The 22,790-nt window shown below is 33.5% G+C and overlaps 1 protein-coding gene across 2 annotated transcripts in view; it reads right to left on the bottom strand.

Annotated features, from left to right (window-relative positions):
- The window catches only part of STXBP5L (syntaxin binding protein 5L), a 303,406-nt gene that overhangs the window by 6,844 nt on the left and 273,772 nt on the right, over positions 1-22,790 (bottom strand). For both annotated transcript variants that reach the window (XM_069472686.1, XM_069472687.1), the window contains 3 exons: positions 18,028-18,198; positions 15,644-15,883; positions 4,065-4,425 (listed from right to left, as the gene is read on the bottom strand). In XM_069472686.1, coding sequence (XP_069328787.1) covers positions 4,065-4,425; positions 15,644-15,883; positions 18,028-18,198 — 772 coding nt within the window. The remainder of the gene's footprint in view (positions 1-4,064; positions 4,426-15,643; positions 15,884-18,027; positions 18,199-22,790) is intronic.

The following is a 22,790-nucleotide window of genomic DNA, read 5'->3' as shown; positions in this document are numbered from 1 at the left end:
AATGATTTCAAATTATCCCAGATCATAAAGTCAGCACCTTGGGGGGAAAAAGTACTGATTTCTCTTATCAAAGTAGTTTGTAACTATACTTTGAGCCCTAGAAGTTTACCATATAAAATGGGACCTGAAATTTTTGCTACCGAAATAAGTTTTTTATGAAGTTCTAGCACTGTGTCCACCAATATGGTAGGCTACTAACCACATGTGGCCATTGAGCAGTTGATATATGGTTAGTCTGAACTGAGATGTGCTGTAAGTATAAATTATACACTGGATTCTAAAGACCTGCTATGAATAAAGAATTGTCTACTATCTAAAAAAGATATAAAAGATTATCTGTTTAGCACTTCAGGTAAGTAAACTCCTTAAGATATGGGTCCAAAACAACCCCATTTCAACAGCCTTCTATGATAGATTCAGTCAAATTAATGGATGGGGTTGATGAAGAGGTTTCAACTGACATTTCTGATCAGCTACATTGTCTATGTTGTATAATAAAAGTAAGCCAAGAAAAGAAAAGAAAAAAGGTGTAATCACTTCAGGCAGGAAAAAGGAAAGAGCAAGTAAATTGTTAAGTGCTAGGAAACAATTGCTTTTAACTCCAGGAAAAAAAAAGATTCTCTTTTACGCAGGACACTTCAATAAAGAAGTTGAGTCAGATAACTAAAGGTGGTTCTCACAAAAAATGGCTGATATAGACCAATGTGAGAATTCACATATAGATAAGCCTTTTTGCAGCCTTCTCTACTCTCAAACTTGCTTTTTTAGGTCTGGGTACTTAGGACCTAAGCAATCATTAGCTACCTGCCATCTATCAGAAAACCAGGATTTGAGAAGACTGGGCTCAGGACAGTTGCAATTTGATAGGGTTTCAAAAGACCAGCACGGGAAAATGAACAAGGCTGAGGGCATGCTAATTTGTAGGATTCCTTTCTTTAAGACGCACAGCACAGTACATACCATTATTTCCTATCCACACTTTACATATGTATTACTAAAATCATGCCCAAGCATTTCCTTTTCAAATATTTCTGAGGATCCCCAGGAATACAGCAAGAGCTTCTACTATGACATAATATCAAAGTAGCCATCATCAAGTAAAGCAGCTTTTACAAAGGACAGAGAATGACGGATTACTGTCTTAATGACTCCTGTTGCTTTAAAAAATCTCTTGGTTTTCATTTCTCAAGAAATCTCTCTTCATAAATGTAAATGGTAGCACACATTCATTTAAATAGAAGTTAATTGGGGGATATACATAACACCACTTGAAAAATCAAGAAACATTAACATTTTGCAAACATAGGGTAAATAATCACTAACAAGCTGAAATTCCAATTGTGACATAACAGTTTAATAATCTAAAACAAATTTTGAGTGACTAAATGCTAGCTTAGAGGAGGGGGAGGTATATGTGTGAGATACACCTTTTTTTTTTTTTTTTTCCAAATACACACTTTTTTTTTTTTCCCCAAAACTAAGGAATGTCTAGAAGTTAAATCATTTTCAAACAAGACTGAAATGATCCTCATTGGAAATTTCTAAAAATAGTTTGAGAAAGGGAAAACCAGATAAAGTGAGAAAGAATCAGAAATATATGAGAGAATGAACAAACCATAAAATAATTGCTTTTATTTTTTCAATACTTTCTCCTTCACTATTTTCCCTTGGCTTATAAATCTGCTTTTGTCTCCCCTATCAAAAAAATAAAACAAAACAAACAATAAAAAAAAATTACTCTCATAGCCTAGTTTCACTCTTGAACTACTTTCTTATCTCTCATCTCTCTTTTTACCACAAAATTCCCTGAAAGAATAATCTATACTGGGGTAAAGAGCTGGCTGGATAGTAAATATTTTAGGCTTCATAAGCCAGATAGCCTCTCTTGCAACTTACTCAACCCTACCTTGTAGTGGAAAAGCAGCCACAGTCAATGTACAGACAAATGGGTGTGGCTGTGTTCCAAAACATTTTACTTATGGACATTGAAATTTGAATTTAATACAATTTTAAAATGTCATGAAATATTCTTCTCATTTTCAACTATTTAAAAAAATAATAACCATTCTTAGCTTGCAGGCTGTACAAAATCAGATGGAGGCACGTGAGTAGATTTGGTTTGTGGGTTATAGTTTGCCAACCCTTGTCCATACCACTGCTTCTATTCTTATCCCCTTCAAAATTAGCTTTTGCCCCCACTATGCTACTAAGATTTGCTTTCTCAAAGATCATTAATATCCTACTAGTTGTAAGATCTAGTGTTTTTTCTTATACCCAAATATATACTCTGCTATATTTTATTACCTATTGAACCCCTCCTTTGTTTTGATATTCTCTCCTTTTTCTTTCATGAAGTTAATCCATTTTGGTCCTTTTCCTATCTTCCCAATGACTCCTCAGTCTCCTTTGTTGGATTCTCTTCTTTCTTTCACTACATAAATGTAGAGATACCCCCATGCTTCTATCCTCAGCTCAATATATTTCTCATTTCTTTTTATACTATCTTTTTGATGACCTCATTCATTGTCATAACTTTTATTAATGCATTTACATAGACAACTTCCAAAGCTGGATCTTCTGCCTATATTTGTTTAAGAGCCCAGGCCTTAAATTGCTTGCTAAATTTCTGAAGGATTGCTTATAAGCACCTCAAATTTCAAATATTCATTCTCAATTTCTTCCCAAACTTCTCATTATCAGCTTTTCCAAATATTTCTGACTTTGCTATATGTTATTGGTATTACTGTTATTCAGGTTCCAAAAAAATTTTTTTAACCTTTAAGTTCTCTTCTAACCCCAAAATTTAACAACCTCCATTACCATTCATAACTAATCAGCTTTGTATTCAGTAAGTTTCCCTTCCTTATCCCTTACACCTGTTCCCTCCTTGATTTCTGTATAGCTACCACTTCAGTTCAAAAGTCTATCCTAACTCTCCCTCCATGTATATTTCTTAAGGCATAGCTAGAGAAGGTTAATTAACTGGTTGAAAAATTCCATTTCCTATTAATTGAGTAATGTCAAACTCTTAGCCTGACATTCAAGGTTCTCAACAATTTGCTTTAATCTATCTCTCCAGGTTACTGCAACTCTTCTTTTTAATACATGTTCAACTATCCTGTGACTTTGAACTCCAGGGACTTAGTTTGTGACTAGAAAATTCAATCCTATATTTCCTCTGTTGAAATTTATATTTTCTTTGTGTTATAATTACTTGTGAACCTGTTTTATCTCAACAAGTAGGCAGTAAACTTCTTAAGGGTTAGGACCATGATTTACTAATTTTTATATCCTTCCCAGGCCTAGCATAATGCTGAACTACCTCAATGATTTTTGGAACTAGGTAAGATACTTCTTCATAGTTTATGTTTATTAACTGTTTGCTGAATTAATAAAATCATTAGGTAATTATTTTTGCATCTTACAAATTTTATTTAATTTCACTAAAAGTAGAATGAAATCTCTTAGCTGATACCTTATTTTTAAAGTATCTGGTGACTTTTAGTGTACTGTTCACTGCTAGCCTCATTTTTCCTAGACTTGCAACCTCAGGCAAATTATGTAACTTTAATTTATTAACATGTGTAAAACAGAGGATGAAAATAATACCTTATTTTACTGTATCCTAGAGAAGCTGTAAGGATCAAATAATAATCTGTATGTCAAATTCTTGGGTGAAGTATGAAACATAGTAAAAGTAACAGTTAACTTCTTTTCATTTTAGCTTATTCCTCTTTTATTTCCTGGGCCTAGTATAGCATCTGGGAGATAACATATCCTTAGTAAATGTTTGTTGAATGAATATATGAATGACCGAGAAATCATTCTTTTCTTAGATTCCTTGATGTTAATTAGAATATATATTTCATTCACAATGCCAAGCATTTTTAGCAAAAAACCAAAATTCTTATTAAATTGAACACTAAAACATCCACAAACATAAAAAAACCAATGACCTCAGGTTGCTTATTGATAACATCTTTCATATTACACATATACTTTTCAGAATTGTACCTTGCTGGCATTGTTTTGATTATCAAATAATTTATAAAGAAGGCAAGTACCTCATTATCATGATATGTCCATTAGCACAAAAACATGCCAAGCAGGCACTGTTACACATGACCACCACATCTGCTTGCAGTATAAAAGATGTCTCAGTGATGTTATGAACATAAAGGCAAATCTGAGAAGGCAGTGAAAAGACTTTGGCTTGTTTTTCTGAGCAGATTACTGTATACTGATGATATCCTACTTCCTGGGATGCAGAGGATGAGTTCATGACCACTTTTCTTCTCCAAGATTTTTCATTTTCATCTATATTGTTTGGATCCCTCCAAACTTCATATGGAGGTTGCATTAATCCCCCAGTTCGGTCCAAACAGGAGAATGTTAGTACAGCTCCTTTCAATGAGAGGAATGTACCTATAAAAACAATTTCAAATCACTGGCACATGAAATTTTTTCTAAAGCATATATGGGCAATGAAAGCTTTATATTATGATAATTTATACCAAGTGTCATAATATTATGCCAATATGTATAAATTAATAGATTTATGAGTTCATCTGTTGCAATAACTTAGAATCATAGAATGTTAGGTCTGAAAGGAACGTAAGACATCAACTTGTCAAATCTTCTCATTGTATTAGTAAAAAAACAGACTCAGAAAAATTATAAGACTTGGGCCAGGTCACATAGCAAGTTAGTTTAGAGTTTGGAAGTGAGGTTTTCTGATTCCTAATCTAGGATTCTTTCATTATACTATACAGTACCCCTAAAACTTCTTTTGAAAAGAAAATTTTTAAAAATGTATAATTTTATTAGCTAAAATAACTTCAACTGAAAAAGTAATCACACCATCTGATTTCATTTTCTTATTTCATAGGCTCATTTGCTAGAAAATGCTTTCTTTCTTCTGAAATTGAACACTCAGAATAAATTTCATGAAATTTCAATATCTAGAGTTCATGTTAACAATTTTAATTGTATAACAAAGACAAAATGACTGCCTTCAGCTCTTCGTCAGGCTTATGCATCTTTATATCAAAAAGGAGTTTAACTCACCTGGATTCTCCAAGGTTGAATATCCATGCCAGATTATTACCTATGAGTGATTTTCACCAGTCTTGGAGGACAATATACTATAAAGCCTAGGTGGGAACTTGGGCTACATTGACCTTTGGACATTTCCAGGCTCTTCTTCCCTAAACAGTGCCCTAATAGCCCTTTGTTTCCTTTGTCCTTTGACATCATGCAGAAAGTGTATAACTCAGGCTGATATACCTCAAGGGTATACATGTGACAGGGACTTCAAAAGGGAAAAGTAGCATAAAAATATAATCATTGAGAAAGTACTTAAGCATGTAATTAAGTACTTAAGTATATAATTTAAATTACTTAAAATTTATCAAATTCAAAAAAATACCTTTGGATGATCTAACATCTCCGTTGCATTTATAAATTCACCTTAAAACTAAGAAACCTGTCAATATTCTCTAACGAAGCGGTCCCCAAACTTTTTGGCACCAGGGACCCTTTTCATAGAAGACAATTTTTCCACGGACCAGGTGTGGGGAAAGAGGATTGTTTTGAGATGATTCAAGTGCATTACATTTATTGTGCACTTTATTTCTATTATTATTACATTATAATATATAATGAAATAATTATACAACTCACCATAGGTTGCGGACCCCCTCCTATAAGGGTAACTGAAGAGGATAGAAGAGTAGAGGTTTAGATGCTTCATTCTAAGGGTCAGTATATAAAAGAACATCTCCCTCAATTCCCCATGGGAAAAAAAAATAATGCCAAAAGCTATGAAGAATGTTTTAATTAGAATTCATCTAGGATTGATCCTACTATACTGTAAAACCTTTTTATAACTACCTGCCACGAAAAGACTTTTCTAAGTATAAATATTTTGCATCTTTGATTTAGAGATGGCCAGCAGTAGGTTAAAAAGACAGGAAATTCACATTTTGGAAGCTGTTTTACTCATAGCTGTTGCATATAAGCTGTCAGTATCAAAATGAGTTTCTCAATAAGTTGCCCTTGCCAAAACAGCTGCTGTGTTACTAATTTGTAGTAAAAAATGCTTGGATTATATTCTGTTCATTAGGTTTATTCAATGTTTAAGTTTTTCCAACAATGTATTATTTATTTTTTATGACCCTACTTTTCATCTTTCCTACCTGGAAAAAAAACACTTGAAGTAAATCTAAATACCTGCTACTATTTCATAAATACACTTTGGTAAAAAGTAAGATTAAACTTAAGGGTTTCTATAATAAGATATTAATTTAGTTTACAGTAAATAATTCACCACACAGTTAATTAGGACTTTCCTAATTAGAAAAGGAGGTTTCACTGGCTAGAAATTTACTTTACTCTAGCTTTCCAAATAACCAGCCTTCCCCACTACATCCTGCAGACATTCAATTAACAAATATTTATAGTATTGAGGGCTTACTATGTTTTCTAGGCTCTGTTTTAGGCACAGGAAATATAATAGTGAATAAAATAGAAAAAAATTTCTGCCTTCATAGAACTTACTTTCTATGGTGGAGACAGACTTTATATGATAAATATTTATATCAGATATAATAAGTAATTATAAAATATTAGATAGAAATAAATGCCAAGGAAAAAACTAATACAGAAAAGGACATAGAAACTGTTAGTAAAAGGTGGTTACATCCTGGGCATCCATCTACCAGACTTCAAGCTTTATTTCAAGGCTATAGTAGCCAAAACAGAATGGTACTGGCACAAGAACAGAGACATACATCAATGGAACATGACTGAGAACCCAGATATTAAACCATCCTCCTATAGCCATCTGATCTTTGACAAAGCAGACAAAACTATACATTGGGAAAAAGAATCCCTATTCAATAAATGGTGCTGAGAAAACTGGATAACCACATGCAAAAGATTGAAACTGGATCCCCACCTCTCACAAAAATCAACTCATGATGGATAACAGACTTAAACATAAGGCATGAAACCTTAAGAATTCTAGAAGAAAATGTTGGGAAAACTCTTATAGATATCAGCCTAGGCAAAGAATTTATGAAGAAGACCCCCAAAGCAATCACAGCAGCAACAAAAATTAAATGGGACCTGATCAAATTAAAAAGCTTCTGCATAGTCAAGGAAACTATCATTAGAGTGAACAGACAACCTACAGAATGGGAGAAAATATTTGCATAGTATACATCCAATAAAGGGCTGATAATAAGAATCTATATAGAATTTAAGAAATTAACAAGAAAAAATCAAGAAAACCCATCAAAAAGTGGGCAAAAGACAGGCACTGAAACTTTTCAAAAGAATACAGAATAATGGCCAGCAAACATATAAAAAAGTGCTCAACATCTCTAGTCTTTAGGGAAATGCAAATCAAAACCACATGAGATATCACCTAACTCCAGTGAGAATGACCTTTATCAAAAAGTCTCAAAACAACAAATGCTGGAGAGAAGGACACACTCCTGCACTGCTGGTGGGACTGCAAATTAGTACTATCCCCCATGGAAAGTAATTTGGAGATATCCCAAAGAACTAAAAATAGAAATGCCATTTTGATCCAGCAATCCCACTACTAGGCATCCACCCAAAGGCAAAAAATGACATTCTATAATAAAGACAACTGCACTCGAATGTCTATGGCAGCACAATTCACAATTGCAAAGATGTGGAAACAACCCAAGTGCCCATCAATACATAAGTGGATTAATAAAATGTAGTATATGTATACCATGGAATACTGCTCAACTACAAAAGACAATGGTGAACTAGCATCTCTTATGTTATCCTGGATAGAGCTTGAGCCCATCCTTCGAAGTGAGGTATCACAAGAATGGAAAAACAAGCACCACATGTACTCCCCATCAAATTGGTACTAACTGATCAACACTAACATGCTCACATGGAAGTAATATTCATTGCATGCTGGTCAGGTGCAAGGTAGGTGGTGGGGGTGGGTAAACTCACAACTAATTGATGCAGAGCACACTGAACAGGGGAAGGGCATACTTGTAGCTTTGGCTTGGGTAAGGCAAAGGCATTATATGTAACAAAAATGTTTGCACCCCCATAATATTCTGAAATAAAATGAAAGAAAGATACATAAGTTCTAGAGATCTCCTGTACAACATCGTGCCTATAGATAATAATACCGTATTACACACTTAAAAGTCTGTTAAGAGGTTAAATCTCATATTAAGTATTCTGATCATAATAAATTTTCTTTTAAAAAAAGAAAACTGAAACCACTTATTGAGCATGGTTTATGTGCTTAATGCTTTACATAAATTTCATGAAATCCTCCCAAACACCACTCAGGGGGCGCTGTCTTAGACTATTTTTTTTTTTTATGATGCTGAAGCTCACAGAAGTTAAATAACTATCCCAAGTCACCAAAGTAGAAATTGACAGAGCTGTAATCTAAACTCCTGGCTTTCTGAATCTAAAACTTACATATTTTTTGTTTTTGTTTCTAAAACTACACCTTATGGCTTCACAAGAAATAAGATCAAATTTCAGAGTAAATAATTCTAACACTTTATTTCTTTTGATTTTTCCTGACCATGAGAAAATGCAAGAATATTTTCTGAATGACTAAAAATTCAGCAGAAACAATTTAAGGTATGTTTCAAACTCATCTGTAAGACTACGCTTTTGAAAATTCAGCCTTAATTAAAAATTATAATCTTTAATTTCCTATTCATTTTAAAAGAAATTTACTTTCAATTTGTATTTCCACTGTTCAAGATTATTTCTTTCATTTCAGGATTTTCTTATGTGAAACAGAAAGGTTTTGTTTTGTTATGTGTTTGGCTTAATCTAAAAAAAAGATGTGAAATACCTCAAGACTACATTCTCAAGTAAGGATGTATGTAATTGACAAAGAGTTTTTCAATGTTTGCCAGGCACACATCTAAAGAGTTACTTACTATTTCCATTATGTTAAGAATAGAGCTATATATCTAGTTCATTGACTTTTCACAAAAAATAATAATACGTTTTCTCATCTATCCGTATAAGAGGTCCTATTTTGGCAAAAGTTTGAATTCATGTCACTAACACATGACAAAACGGTAAGCGATATTTCATTTGCTTTTGATAGCACCTGGAGAGAATGTCATTGTTTTTCAATGAATTAAAGACATCTAAAAATCTTAATAGCTTCCTTTATGTGTTAGTTTGGTTTTTAAGAATTTAGACAGATTCCGAATTCTACAACCAGTTGTCTCAAGTGAAATTATTAGATTATTAACATCTTATGGAATGTCCGATTTCCTTAAGTACTAAGTTTGACAGTTGATATCTATGATATTTCACTTTGACACTTTTTTTTTATTGTGAAGGTATCCTCATTCTTTCAAATGCACATTTTGGCTTGTGATTATTTTTTTAGAACAATTTTTGTGAAACCATGGATAAGTCAAAAATTCATGTTATTTTTGAATTTGAGTTCCATCGTGGAACAAATGCAGCATAGACAGCTCAAAATATCAAGAAGTTTTTGGGAAGGGTGTGGCTAATGAAAGCACAGTACATTGATGGTTTGAGAAGTTCCATTCTGGTGGTTTTAATCTTGAAAATGAGCCATGTGGGTGATCGGAGAACAAGGCGGATAATGATGAACTGAAAGCTGTAGTGGAAGTGAAACTATCTCAACCTACACATGGATTAGCAGCAAGGTTTGACATTACTATTCCAACAATATTGGACCATTTGAAACAAATGGGCAAGATAAAGAAGCTGGATAGATGGGTTCTGCATGAAATAAACGAGTGTCAGAAGATAAATTGCTTCAAAGTTTGCCTTTCTCTTTGCTGTCATGCTATAAAGGTGAACCATTTCTACACTGTATCATTACATGTGATGAAAAACGGATTTTTTTTGACAATTGCAAGCATTTGGGACAATGATTGGATCAAGATAAAGTCCTGAAACACAGTCCAAAACCAAATATTCATAAAAAAAAAAAAAAAGCTGTTTGTATCTGGTTGGTGGTCCAGTGCTGGTATTATTCACTACAGCTTCATGAAACTTGGTCAATCAATTACAGCAGATGTCTACTGCAACCAATTGGATGAAATGATGACAGTGCTTGTGATTAAGCAGTTGATATTGGTCAATAGAGATAACCCAATCTTCCTGTAAGACCACATGTTGCAACAAACAATACTGCTCAAACTACAGAAGCTAGACTTGGAAACTCTCTGTCATCCACCGTATTCACCAGACCTTGCACCAACTGACTACCACTTCTTCCAGGCCTTGGACCACTTCTTGCAAGGAAAGTATTCAATTCTCAACAAGCTGTGGAAAACACCTTTCGTGATTTCATTGCCACTCGCTCTCCAGACTTCTTCTCTGCTGGCATAAGCAAGCTACCATTACGATAGTGAAACTGTGTCAATAGTTTAGGAACATACTTTGATTAATTGTACTGCTTCTTATTTTTGATATAATAAACTAAACTTTTGATTTTAAATCAGAAATTTCATATTTACTGACCTAATATAACCATTTTGGGAAAAATATGGTTTCTACAAATAAACACAACTAGTAATAACAATTTTAAATATCTAACAGTGCTGCTATATGTCAAAACCTATAAATGGGGAACATATATATTGATTATTCTGTATGAGGCAATGATTATTCTTGCTTAGTCAAATATTTGACTAAGCAAATATTTGACATTATATAATCATTATGCTTGATTGAACTATGTTCCTATTGTATTAGTTTTTATTGCAGTTTGTAAGAGTTACAATGCATGAATTTCACAAGTATGTTTGAAATATACACACACACATATTGAAAAGTCCTAATTAAATAATACTTTAATATAATAAAATTTTTTATCAATGTTTAGACTTAAAATTAAAAATAATATCTTTTTCATTTCAACTAAGTGATTTCCAGACAAAGCCTGTTAACTAGTTTCATATTATTTCTGTGAGATATCACAGTAACCCATTATCATATTTATATAAATTACTTTTCTAGTTCTTCATTAGAGAGCTGGAGTTTAAAGGAACAAGTTTAACATAGGAAACAGGGCTGGGACAAGTCTAGAGTATAGAGGGTAAGTCCAAGAGATATTTTTCTCAGTAGGCAAAGGCCAATACAAGAATAGTGGAAGGAAGGAATACAAAAAAGGGGAAAAGATCATTTCTGGTATACTTTTGTATAGGCTTAATGTTGAGAAAACACAAAAATATACCCAAGCTTATATAATATATAATTAGAAACTGAATTAGTAAATTAAAATCATATTTTAGTATACAGAACAAGGAAAGTCTATAGAGAAAATGAGGTAAATAAATTTACATGAATCTTTATATTGTACATTTTTAATTTTTCTTTATCAGCTTATCTTTTAAGTCAAGCATCACACATATCACCTCTATCCGTAACTCCTGAAAGCACAAGCCATGTCTAGACAGACTCGGGCTAAAAGTCTTCGTGAGCATTTGTACTTGTTCTTTATCTAAGCTTAGAAATATACAATTTGTTGGTAGATTAATTGTTGATAGTATTAATAATACTTAGTGGAATGAACTTAGTGATAGCTATTTCAATTTCTGCTTATTTTCCAATAAACTGTTTAGGCAATGTTTCTAATGTTGGATTTGGCTACATTTATTAATCTGTACTTGCTCTCTTTCTGTCTTAACCCTCAATCATTTAAGATGTGCTAGACACTGTGCTGGGGTCCAAGACAGATTTATTATGAAGGTAATAAAGTTTAAGCTTCAGGGCCCTTCACGTGCATTGGTTCCATGGCCCAAAAAAGGACCTTAGTAGTATGTTAATATATTCATATATTTTTACAAAGTTTGTGAAATTAAAATATTTTAACCACAATCATTTAAGACTCCTCTTTCCACTCGAAATTTCTTCTAGTTTGGTGACGTTATTGTGGACAGGTACTTCAGGGATCTGGGTAAGGGGAAGCTGAAATGAAGCACATTTATTTTGGATTTAGTGAGATATATTTAGGTGGTTCACACAGTCACTACCATGTTTAGGTTACTGCTAGTCTTCCAGGTATAGAAATGGCTTCCAGGAAAAGTACTACTACCCTGATGCAACTCAGCATCATTTTGACATGGTATGTGCTGGGCTGCAGGTCATAATTGCAAATGCATATTATCTCAACCTTAGGGGTATATGCATAATGTAGAACAAACAAGATTTAAAATTTATGTAGCCAAAAGCTAGTCTGTAGAAAATTCTGCCAAATCTTACAGCTCGCCCAAGGAACTTGATACAGGTTTTCCCAAATTTGACAAAAAACCTAAAATTTCATGTGACATTTACTAATGATAGATGATTAGGAGGTGGCAAAGAGAGAAAAGGAAAGTGAAGAATTAAGACTGGTTAGACCAGGGACTTCGCACCGGGAAGTAACAGGAAATAAGGTTAGAGAGGTAGAGCAGGGCTGAGTTTTTAGAGACCACTGATTTCCAAGAAACAGAGCTTGAAATTGCTTTTTTGGGCAAGTGAAGGGCATCAGAGAACATGGTGCATGGAAACTAGGTGATGAAAACAAAACTGGGATAAGACCAATATGTAGGCAGTAAGTATAAGGAATCCAAAAAGAAGAAATTGAAGTTATGAGGGTTATTTAGGTAGTATTGAGGCACTATTAATACAAATGGAAGAGTGACAAAAAGAACTAGTTTGAGGAAAAGGAGAATGAATTTATTCTGGATGATCTTGAGTTTAATCATACATTTAAATCTTGAGTTTGATTATAAGGCATCTCTCTCTGTATATATACAAAATATATATATACACATACATATATATATAGTATAACCTCTCCCTATATATATTTATAAAGCAGTGTTAGGTACTTCATATGGCAGAACTGATAATAACAGAATTTATAGCATCTAGCATAAAGATTTAGGCAAAAATAAAATACAATTAAAATGAGTCTTACAAAATTTCTCAAGAGTTATTGATGGAGAGTAAAATTCCTAGGGGAGGAAATAAGGAAGGAGAGGGGAACAGAGAAGGGAGAAAGTTTGCTGGTGTCAGAATTTTCATTTATTTTCCTTTGTATTTTGATTTTTATAATTACAAAATTTAAAATTTAAAAAAAACAGCTCTTGAGAATAAAAAAGTGCTTTGTATTACAAATTGTATACTAAAAAAAAAAAAAATCCACTGACCTAGGAAGTCTTTTCCAACTCCTTAACATGATTTATAGGCCCTTAAATCTTACCCTACTTACTTTTCCAGCCTCATCTAGTACCATTCTATCTCTAAGATTCAGCTATGCCATGTTCTCTCTTACCTTCAAGTTTTCACTCATGCTGTGCTGAATTGCTCTTTGACATCAGTACTGTGCACTCCCTCTCATTTCTCGGAAAATGAATTTGAGTTAAGCAGTTTTCTTAAACTTGAAAATAGTCCATTTTGAAATTTCCTTCCCCTCCTTATCTTCATTTCCTCCTCTAGGAATTTTACTTTCCATCAGTAACTCTGAAGGTTATTTAACAATATTTTTACAAGAAAAAAAAAAGTACCTGAGAGCTTGTCACTCACTTCAGCACTGACAATGGAAGAAGAAATACCACCAATTCCAAAACTTTTAGCACTATAAACGGTACCCATAACATTCCCATAAGCCTGGGCAGGGACTAGTGGATATAGAATGAAGAATAGATATTGCTAAAAGGGTGAAGACTGGGACACTATTATAGCAAGTCAATAAGTGAGCTGTGAAGGAGGAAGGGCAAAGTTTCCTAAATTTGAACTGGCTTTCTGTCACTTCTGCCTTTTCTTATAAAACTTTACCTTCCTTTTTTTTTTCTTACTGCCATAAATTATGGCTTCCAAATAGGCTTTCTTTCTTTCAGTGGTTGATTATAGAACAAATATTAATATGAACCTAGTCTCATAGCTTTCTCTTTTATATGAGTCTCTTTTTTCAAAAAATTAATAGACTTTATTTTTTTAGATCAATTTCAGGTTTACAAAAAATTGAGCAGATAGTACAAAGAGTTCCCATATATACCTTCTATCATTTCTCCAATTATTAACATCTTGTATTAATGTGGAACATTTGATATAATTAATGAACTGATACTGATATATTATTAATTAAAAGCCTTGAAAGAATAATAGAATACTAACATAGAAACTTGGAGAAGATAGCTTCCCCATTATGTCTCATTAAATATACAAGAAAAAAGTTTGCAAACATTTACAAACCAGATATCAAAAGTTAAATCTATACTTATTTTGTATTTTGTCATCATTTTTGGTCTATGTTTATATGCTAAGAATGGCAAAGAGCTTAGGAAAGTAATATTGAGAGATCTGATATATTAGTTCCAGGAATTTTTTATTTCTATGCTTGTGATACAGAAAACCTCATTTGTGACCACATTTGTTAGAATATTTCTCATTAGGGAATTGTCCTTCATTTATGGCTTCAAACTTGTGTGACACAGGAAGTTGATTTTACCTTTAAGCTTGTGAGGAATGCCTAGCAAACATGTAAGATATCTAATATGTGTAATCATTTATTGAATTAAAGAATGGATGGATTAATAATTCATTATGACTTCAAACATTTGGCTCTAACTCAACTAGTATAACAGAATTGTGCATATTTCCTTATATTAATAATTAGAAATGTAGTAAAAGGTATTTTCTCATGTAAAATATATATTTAAAATAATCTTAGGTTAACTTTTAAAGCACAATGCATTTCTCTGAATTTGCCATATTATTAATAGTAGAGAGCTGCCTATTCTACCTACAGTCTATCTTTATGAATTTAGCACACCAGTTAACAAAGAAAACACAACTCTAACCTGCCATACCATATCTATCCTTTTAAAATAAAAATCCCTATTCTATGTATGAATGAAATTATTTTTATATTTTATTTAAAAACAATCTGAAAACTATTTATTATTATATATAGAAAAGAGGAAGACATTTGTAATAAGAAAAAAATTTTTAAATATTCAAAGGAATGACAGGAGGAATCATGCTTATCTCTTCTTCAAAAGGAAAAAAAGATAATTCAAGTAGGAAGAGAATACAATATACACTTAGCAACAATACTTTAAATGTAGGTCAAATTCTTTAGGTACTACTATGAAAAGGAAAGACATTGTGTAGCTTGCCTTTGAAACAATATGGGAAGATTATAAGACTAGAAATTCACCTTAGGTCAGACAGCTTCTAGCTTAAGTGTTCTGAGTTCTTCAAGGATGATGTAAAAACGTTCATAGGCTCTGATCTGGCATGGATATTTGGAGAAATGTTTCAATTTATTGAAAATAAATTTAACTTTTGCTTTAAAGTTTTCCTTATTGCTTTCCAGAAACTTAATTTCCAAGGCATTGTTTAGGTTAGCAGTTCCACAGTTTACTACCATAGAAATGGTTATACTCTTTTACCCTGAAGGAAAAGATAAGGTACAATGTGATAAATTTTGGAATAATATATGATTTGTGAAATTCTCAATAGTTCCTATTCTCAGAATCCTTATACTCATAACCTTTGCCCCAAATCAATATAAGCTAATGTTTTATAATACCTTATATTTAAATTTGAAAAAATAGCAAGGAGGGAATGCTCTTACCACTTGGCAATACCATTACTGGCTCTGTAAACCTTTGTTCATCTGTTGATGGTAGGTTTAGGGAGATGATCAACACCATTCCCAGGCTAGTTCCAACAAACAGACAAGGCGAGATGGTAGAGTCATTTTTCCGTGCAAAGGAGTCCATGAAGTATAGTGCCGTAATTGCTTCTTTAGAATCTTTGTCAATACTAGAGATGCTAGAGCTTCTAGAACGATTATAGGAATTTTCTCGGTTTTCTATGGAAATTAAAAAAAAGATTGTTAGCATATTTCCACAACAAACAAGTCAGATTTAACACATAAAAACCAAAATTATGAGGGGGAAGTAGAATTTAATTCTTTGTTAATTGACCTGGAAGGCAGCTTATTCAGTTTACCAGCTCATTTTGAAAATGGATAAACTGAAGTCTGAACGTATAGATCATAAACTTAGGGAGAGCTGGACTAGAACTTGAGTTTCCTCAATTTCAGCTCACTATTTTTCTCTCTCTACATTAACGCACAAGTTAGTTAAAAATCTCTTTCTGGAAAAAAAGATTTAGTCTAAATAGTAAGGGTTACAAGAAATCTGATACTGTTTACATTGTGCTTCCCTCCTAACTCTCAATTGTTGGAAGTATTTCTAACTATTTCTTGGCAATTCCCATTTACTGAAAATATTGTGGCTATTGGCATGAAAGAACTTATCTGGGTCACAAATCTTCTGTGGTAAACATTCTATATCTGGGTAATTACAATTGTAAAAATTGAAGTTTTTACTAAGGCCAAATGCAATGATTATCTCTCCCTGGTTTCAAGCTGCCTACCTTGAATGCAAATCCAGTCCTAATTTTGCCTAGGGCTAAATAAGGAGCTCTAGACTATGCTACCCTGTTGATAGTGGTAATCCTTCTGAGAGGGTTTTAGCTGACTTAAAGGAACAAGGTAGTTTCAGTTTCTCCTCTTATCAACACTTGCACATGTGCGTACCCTAATCATACACTCACACATCTCAGTTAAATATCAATAAGGTTGTACTTTTCTTATGATCACTCCAGAGTATAAGTTCTTCATACTTTTCTTTCTACTGTCTTCATTCTCCTTTCCCTCTTAAAAGGTACAAGTGTGACTCATAACTAATTTTATAGAAGGAGACTAAATATAGGTTCCTCAGACTATCTCTTTCCTAGAAAACAAAATATAGCCTTCCTAAAATTTCTCCTTTTTCTCTCTCAGCAAATTTATAAAAATATTCATTTGTCATAAAATTTAGAGATGAGAGGGAACCTGGAGATAATCTATATATTTTACAGATTTGGAAATAGAGATTCAGAGTTAAGTATTTTTTCCAGAATCCAACACAAATTAGGTGTATAAATCTAAAAGTCAAAATTCCCACCTCTTATTACAGTGATTAAGAATGCTGCTACTTTTATAACCCTTACATATTGCTTCTATTATAACGTTCCTAACTAATATATGTCTCCAAAATTTTTCCATTCATGGTTCATCACCATTCAAAGTTGATACTCATAGATATCTAATAGAGAAATAACATTACCTGTATGTCCATGGGATCAGATTTAGTATAGCATAATATTGTATCAATAAAAACTGAAATATAAATTTTATTTTTAAAAATTTTAAAGAATATAGATCATTATCAAAAATTTTAAGGGGCAGTAAATGGGGAGTTACCTTATAGCATAGAATTACTATAGCATAACTTCCTAAAATTACTTTTTCCTATCTTTCTCCCTAAAGCTCTTTATCAACAACACAGTAGTAGCAAAGTTGTAAGATTCCCTTTTCTTTCCCTCTCTAAAAATTCTGGCCTCTGGCTCTTGTACTTTGCTCCCTGTCTCCATACTCATTTCATAAATAAGAAAATAGTCATTCCTTTTAAAAACATATTAAGATGAAGCTTATAAATGTTAGAATTTAATATCTTGCCTTTTTTCTTGGTCACATTCATTTGACAGTTGAGGAAATTAAGGTTGCAAGATATTAAATAACTCTCTACAGATAGAGACCCCAAAAGACTTATCATTGAGATTGAAATAAACTCTCAATTATTTTTAGAAGGGTAGAGAACTAAATAAGGCCCTTTGTATAAAGGGTAGAGAACTAATTAAGGGTAGAGAACTAATTAAGGCCCTTTGTATAAAGGAGGGGGGAGCCTACCCATGAGCAGACTATTTTAGTTTTAGAGATGACAAAGGAGGTGCAGTGAGGAACTGAGTTGGAGTTATGGCCACAGCCCCATCAGGCTCTCAGTTACTCATTACCTAGTAGCTATAAAAATATTTTTCACATGTGATCTCCATCCCTTGTCTCCCAGCTCCCACTACCATGCTAAACCAAATTTTAACTTTGCCCATGAAAATTAATGTTTAACCTACCTTCTGTTGTAACTGGTAAAGAAATCTCCATGCAAGCAGCTGACTGTGCCTTTCGAAATGGTGGTCTTCCAGGACCCCAGCGATTTACTTTTGAAACATCAGCACTGGAAAGACGTTTTCCAGAGCTGCAACTCTGAGAAGTTGGACTTGTGCAATGTCCATTTACATGGTCTGTACCAAGAGGAGGAAGGCAACATAAATATCAAATTAAATCTCAATATAAAGGAATCCAAGTGTATAGATTAACAAATGAAGATGAGTAAGAATTCCTTTTTTTCCCAAGCCATATGAATGTAGCTAAGTCCTTGCTATTTTCAGATTTAGTCATAATGTCAGTTGTTAGTCAAAAAGTTCGAAAGATATTTATTAGAGCAGGGTCTCACTCTGTCACCCAAGCTGGAGTGCAGTGGCATGGTCATAGCTCATTATAACCTTAAACTTCTAGGCTCAAGTGATTCTCCCACTTCAGCCTCCCAAGTAGCTACAGGTGTGCACCACCACACCCAGCTATTTTATTTTATTTTTTGCTGAGACAGGGTTTTTGTTATGTTGCTCAGGCTGGTCTCAAATTCCTAGGCTCAAGGGATCCTCCTGCCTTGGCCTCCCAAAGTGCTGCCATTAGAGGAGTGAGCTACTGTGTTTGGCCAAAAGGTATTTATTAAGTATAACATTCATTTTTATGTTAACACAGCTAAAAATTTATTTTATATCCCCACTATGTATTTTATCATTTAATGGCAATACAAAATAGATTATAGTATTGAACTTTTATGTTGTATAATTTGAAAATACATAAATTTATATTAATACAAGTTTTGAAAATACTTTAAGTACTTAGAGTTTAAAAGATAGAATGAAAGCATCTTACTGTGCAGTTGAGAATGATGCTTAAGAATACTAGAACCAAACTGCTTTCCCTGGGCTCAAATCCCAGTTCTGCTACTTACTATTTGTACAAATTACTGCAGTCTTCATACTTTAGTTTCTTCGTCTGTAAAATTTGAATATTGTTACCTACCTCTTAAGAGTTTTTGTGATTTTTTTTTTGGTAGTAATAACATGTCACATGCTAGAATATGTGCAGGTATATGTAAACTTTGAACAAAATTTAATTATTATTGTCAATCTTATTCCAGTGTATAAAACTGCTCATGTCCAAGACAATAGTTTTGTTCATTTAGAGTTTGGGAGTTTAATTCTGATTTGATATAACTTAAAAACTTAGCAATGCATTAAAAATATGTCTTATTTGTCTTAATGCTAACAAATTGTATTTGAAACACCACCTCATAGTTCTGTAATATGCAGAATACATTTTAAAATGTGCTTTTGTGGTCATTCAAAGGATGATAGAGTTACATGGAGAAGAATCATGCTTAATGACCATATTGGACATGGAGGACTGGCATTCAGTATCCACTGCAATATAACCTTTCTGTATTGTAGAGTTTACAAACTTAAGATTGTACACTTCCCAGATTCTCCTGCAGATAGTGCAAGGATGAGAATTAGTTTTTACCATTTAAATGTGCTGGCATGTTTTACTATTTTTAAAATGAGAGTTAACACTTATCAAATACTTAAATGCTTGGCATTTTATACACATTATCTCATTTAATCTTCACAACAATCCCACAGTGTAGATGTTTTTATTATTATCCTGATTTTGCAGATGAGGAAACTGAAGATCAGAAAAAGGGTTCAGAAAATTTTCTCATATCACATAAGTAGTAATCATGGAGGCAGGATTCTAATCCAGATTTTCTCACCTAGTGTTTGTATGCTTAAATACTAGACTACAGGGTCAGCTAAGATACTTGGAAAAGGGGTAGCAATTTTGAAGACATTAGTATGGTTTACAAGGCACATGTAATAATAATATATATTGAGATCCAAGCTTTTTGGAAGTTTGACTATAATGTGCCTCAGAGAGGACTATTTTGGGTTAAATCTATCTGAGAATCATTAAGCTTTCTGTATCTAGATATCTGTATTTCCTCCAAGTCTTGGGAATTTTTCAGTTATTATTTCATTAAATAGGCTTTCTATGCCTTTTTCCATCTCTTCTCCTTCTGGAACTCCCAAAATTCCAAATATTTGTTCACTTGATGGTGTGCATATGTCGTACAGATTATTTCAAAATATATGTCTTCAAGTTCAGAAATTATGTCTTCTGCTTCATCTTGTCTATTGTTGAAGCTCTCAATTGTATTTTTTATTTCATTCACTGAATTCTTTAAGTTCCAGTTCTGGCCTTGAACTCCTAGCCTCCAGCATCCTCCAGCCTTGGCTTCCCAAAGTGCTGGGATTAAAAGTGTGAGCCACCACACCCAGCCTTTCTTAATGCTCTTGTGTCTGAATCTTCCTATTACAATAAACTATACATACTGTATTGCTCTTCAAATCATGCGTGAAAACTTATACTATGAAATTGGAAACTATTCCTTTGAGGGGAAAATCACCTAATATACTGAGTTAAAATTATTTGGTAAAAGAAGGTTACGACCAAGTTTTACTCTTAAATATATTAAGCATAAATGACATGCTCTAGCAGTGTTCTTTGGGTATTGTAGTTTGTGCCTTCGATTTACTTATTCTTTCAAAAATAGTTTTTTTCCTTTCTTATTTTTTATTTCAAAATATTGAGGGGGTACAATTGTTTTTGTTACATGGATAGCTTTTATAATGCTTAAGTCAGGGCTGTTAGTGTGTCCATCACCTGAATAGTGTTCATTGTAACTAACAGGTAGGTTTTTACCCCCCACTTCTAGATTACAAATGACTTTTACTTCTCTCTGTGCCCATTGATTAATTCCAAATTATTAGAGAGTACACGTGTTTTTTTTTCCATTCCTAAGATACTTCACATGGGATCATGGCCTCCAGTTCCATCCAAATTACTGCAAAAGACATAATTCTTTTTTATGGCTGAGTAATATCCTCTGGTGTATATAGACCACATTTTATTAATCCACTCATTAATTAAATTTGATGGGCACTTGGGTTGATTCTACATCTTTGCAATTGTGAATTGTGCTGTAATAAACATTCCAGTGCAGGTGCCTTTTTGATAAAATGACTTCATTTCCTTTTGGTAGATACCCCATAGTGGGATTGCTGGGTTGAATGGTAAGTCTGTATTTATTTCTTTGAGGAATCTCCATATTGTTTTCCATAGAGGTTGTACTAGTTTGCAGTCCCATCAACAGTATATAAGTGTTCCTTTCTCTCCGCATCCACACCAGCATCTACTGTTTTTTGATGTTTTATAAAAGCCATTCTGAAAAGGGTAAGGTGATATCTCATCGTGGTTTTAATTTGCATTTCCCTGATGATTAATGATGTTGAGCATTTTTCATGTGTTTATTGGCCATTTGTCTATCGTCTTTTGAAAAACTATTCATGTTTTTTGCCCACTTTGTGATGGGGTTGTTTGTTTTTTTCTAAATGATTTGAATTCTTTGTAGACTCTGGACATTAGCCCTTCATCGATGTATACTTTGTGAAAATTTTCTCCCATTATGTGGATTGTTTATTTATTTGCTCGGTTGATTATTTCCTTTGCTGTGAAGAAGCATTTTAATTCAATCAAGTTCCATTTATTTATTTTTGTTGTTTCTGTAATTGTCTTTGAGATTTTAGTCGTAAATTCTTTGCCTAGGCTGATGTCTAGAAGAGTTTTTCCTACATTTTCTGTTAGAATTTTTATAGTTTCATGCCTTACATTTAAAATCCCATCAAAATACCAAGAACATTTATCACAGATCTAGAAAATACAATCCTAAATTTCATATGGAACCAGAAAAGAGCCTGAGTAGCCCAAGCAATCCTAAGCAAAAAGAACAAATCTGGAGGCATCTCATTATCTGGTTTCAAGGCTATAGTAAACAAACAGCATGATAATGGTGTAAAGATAGACACATAGACCAGTGGAACAGGATAAAGACTCCAGAAATAAAGCCATCTAGATACAACCAACAGATTTTCAACAAAGCAGACAAAACATACACTGGGGAAAGATGCCCTGTTCAATAAATGGTGGTAGAAACATCGGATAGCCACATGCAGAAGAATGAAACTGGGTCCCTATCCCTCACCATAACAAAAATATGCATAATGGCTAACTAAAGATGTCAGATGCCAGTTCTCCTCAGAAAGAAGAACCAGAATTACAGGTGAATAATCATTGCATGAGTGGAGTGTTAATGAGAGAGTACTGCAGTCTTTTGGAGAGCTCATGGGAAGACACTAGGACACAGGAAAAGAAGGAAGCAAGAGGAGACTGCTTGGCAGAGACTGAACTCCAAAGGACTTCGTATTTTATGGAACAGGGGGGAGTGTTTTCAGCTCCTCTCACCCTTGTAGCACACTGCTGGTTCACAAAGTTATGAAGATCTCCTCTGCCCTTGTGAGTCCAAGCACCGGTGTGGGTGGTGATTTGGGGATTTCTTAAGGACATTGCACCAGGCTACAAGTTAATGCAGGGTTGCTTGCTTTCTGCCTGGATCTGAGCTCTGGTGCTGGGTGCCATAATGGGTGCACACCACTGTGGGACTTTGTCCTGCCCAGAGACTTTCAGCCCCTGTGTCTTCACGTCACCAAATCTTCTGTAGACATTCTCTAACATCTGTTTGGATTGTGACAGCAACACAGGGTGGCTAGACCAAGGGGAGTGGCAGGATTCCTAGTGGTTTAACACTTAGGGATTGCTGTTCCTAAGGAAAGAGAGTGCAGTGCACCAACAAAGCATCCCTTGGGACACA

The sequence above is a fragment of the Eulemur rufifrons genome, chromosome 7, assembly GCF_041146395.1.
Source record: "Eulemur rufifrons isolate Redbay chromosome 7, OSU_ERuf_1, whole genome shotgun sequence".
Lineage (NCBI taxonomy): Eukaryota > Metazoa > Chordata > Mammalia > Primates > Lemuridae > Eulemur > Eulemur rufifrons.
Note: the sequence above shows the minus strand (reverse complement) of the source record. Positions and strands in the feature narration are given on the sequence as shown.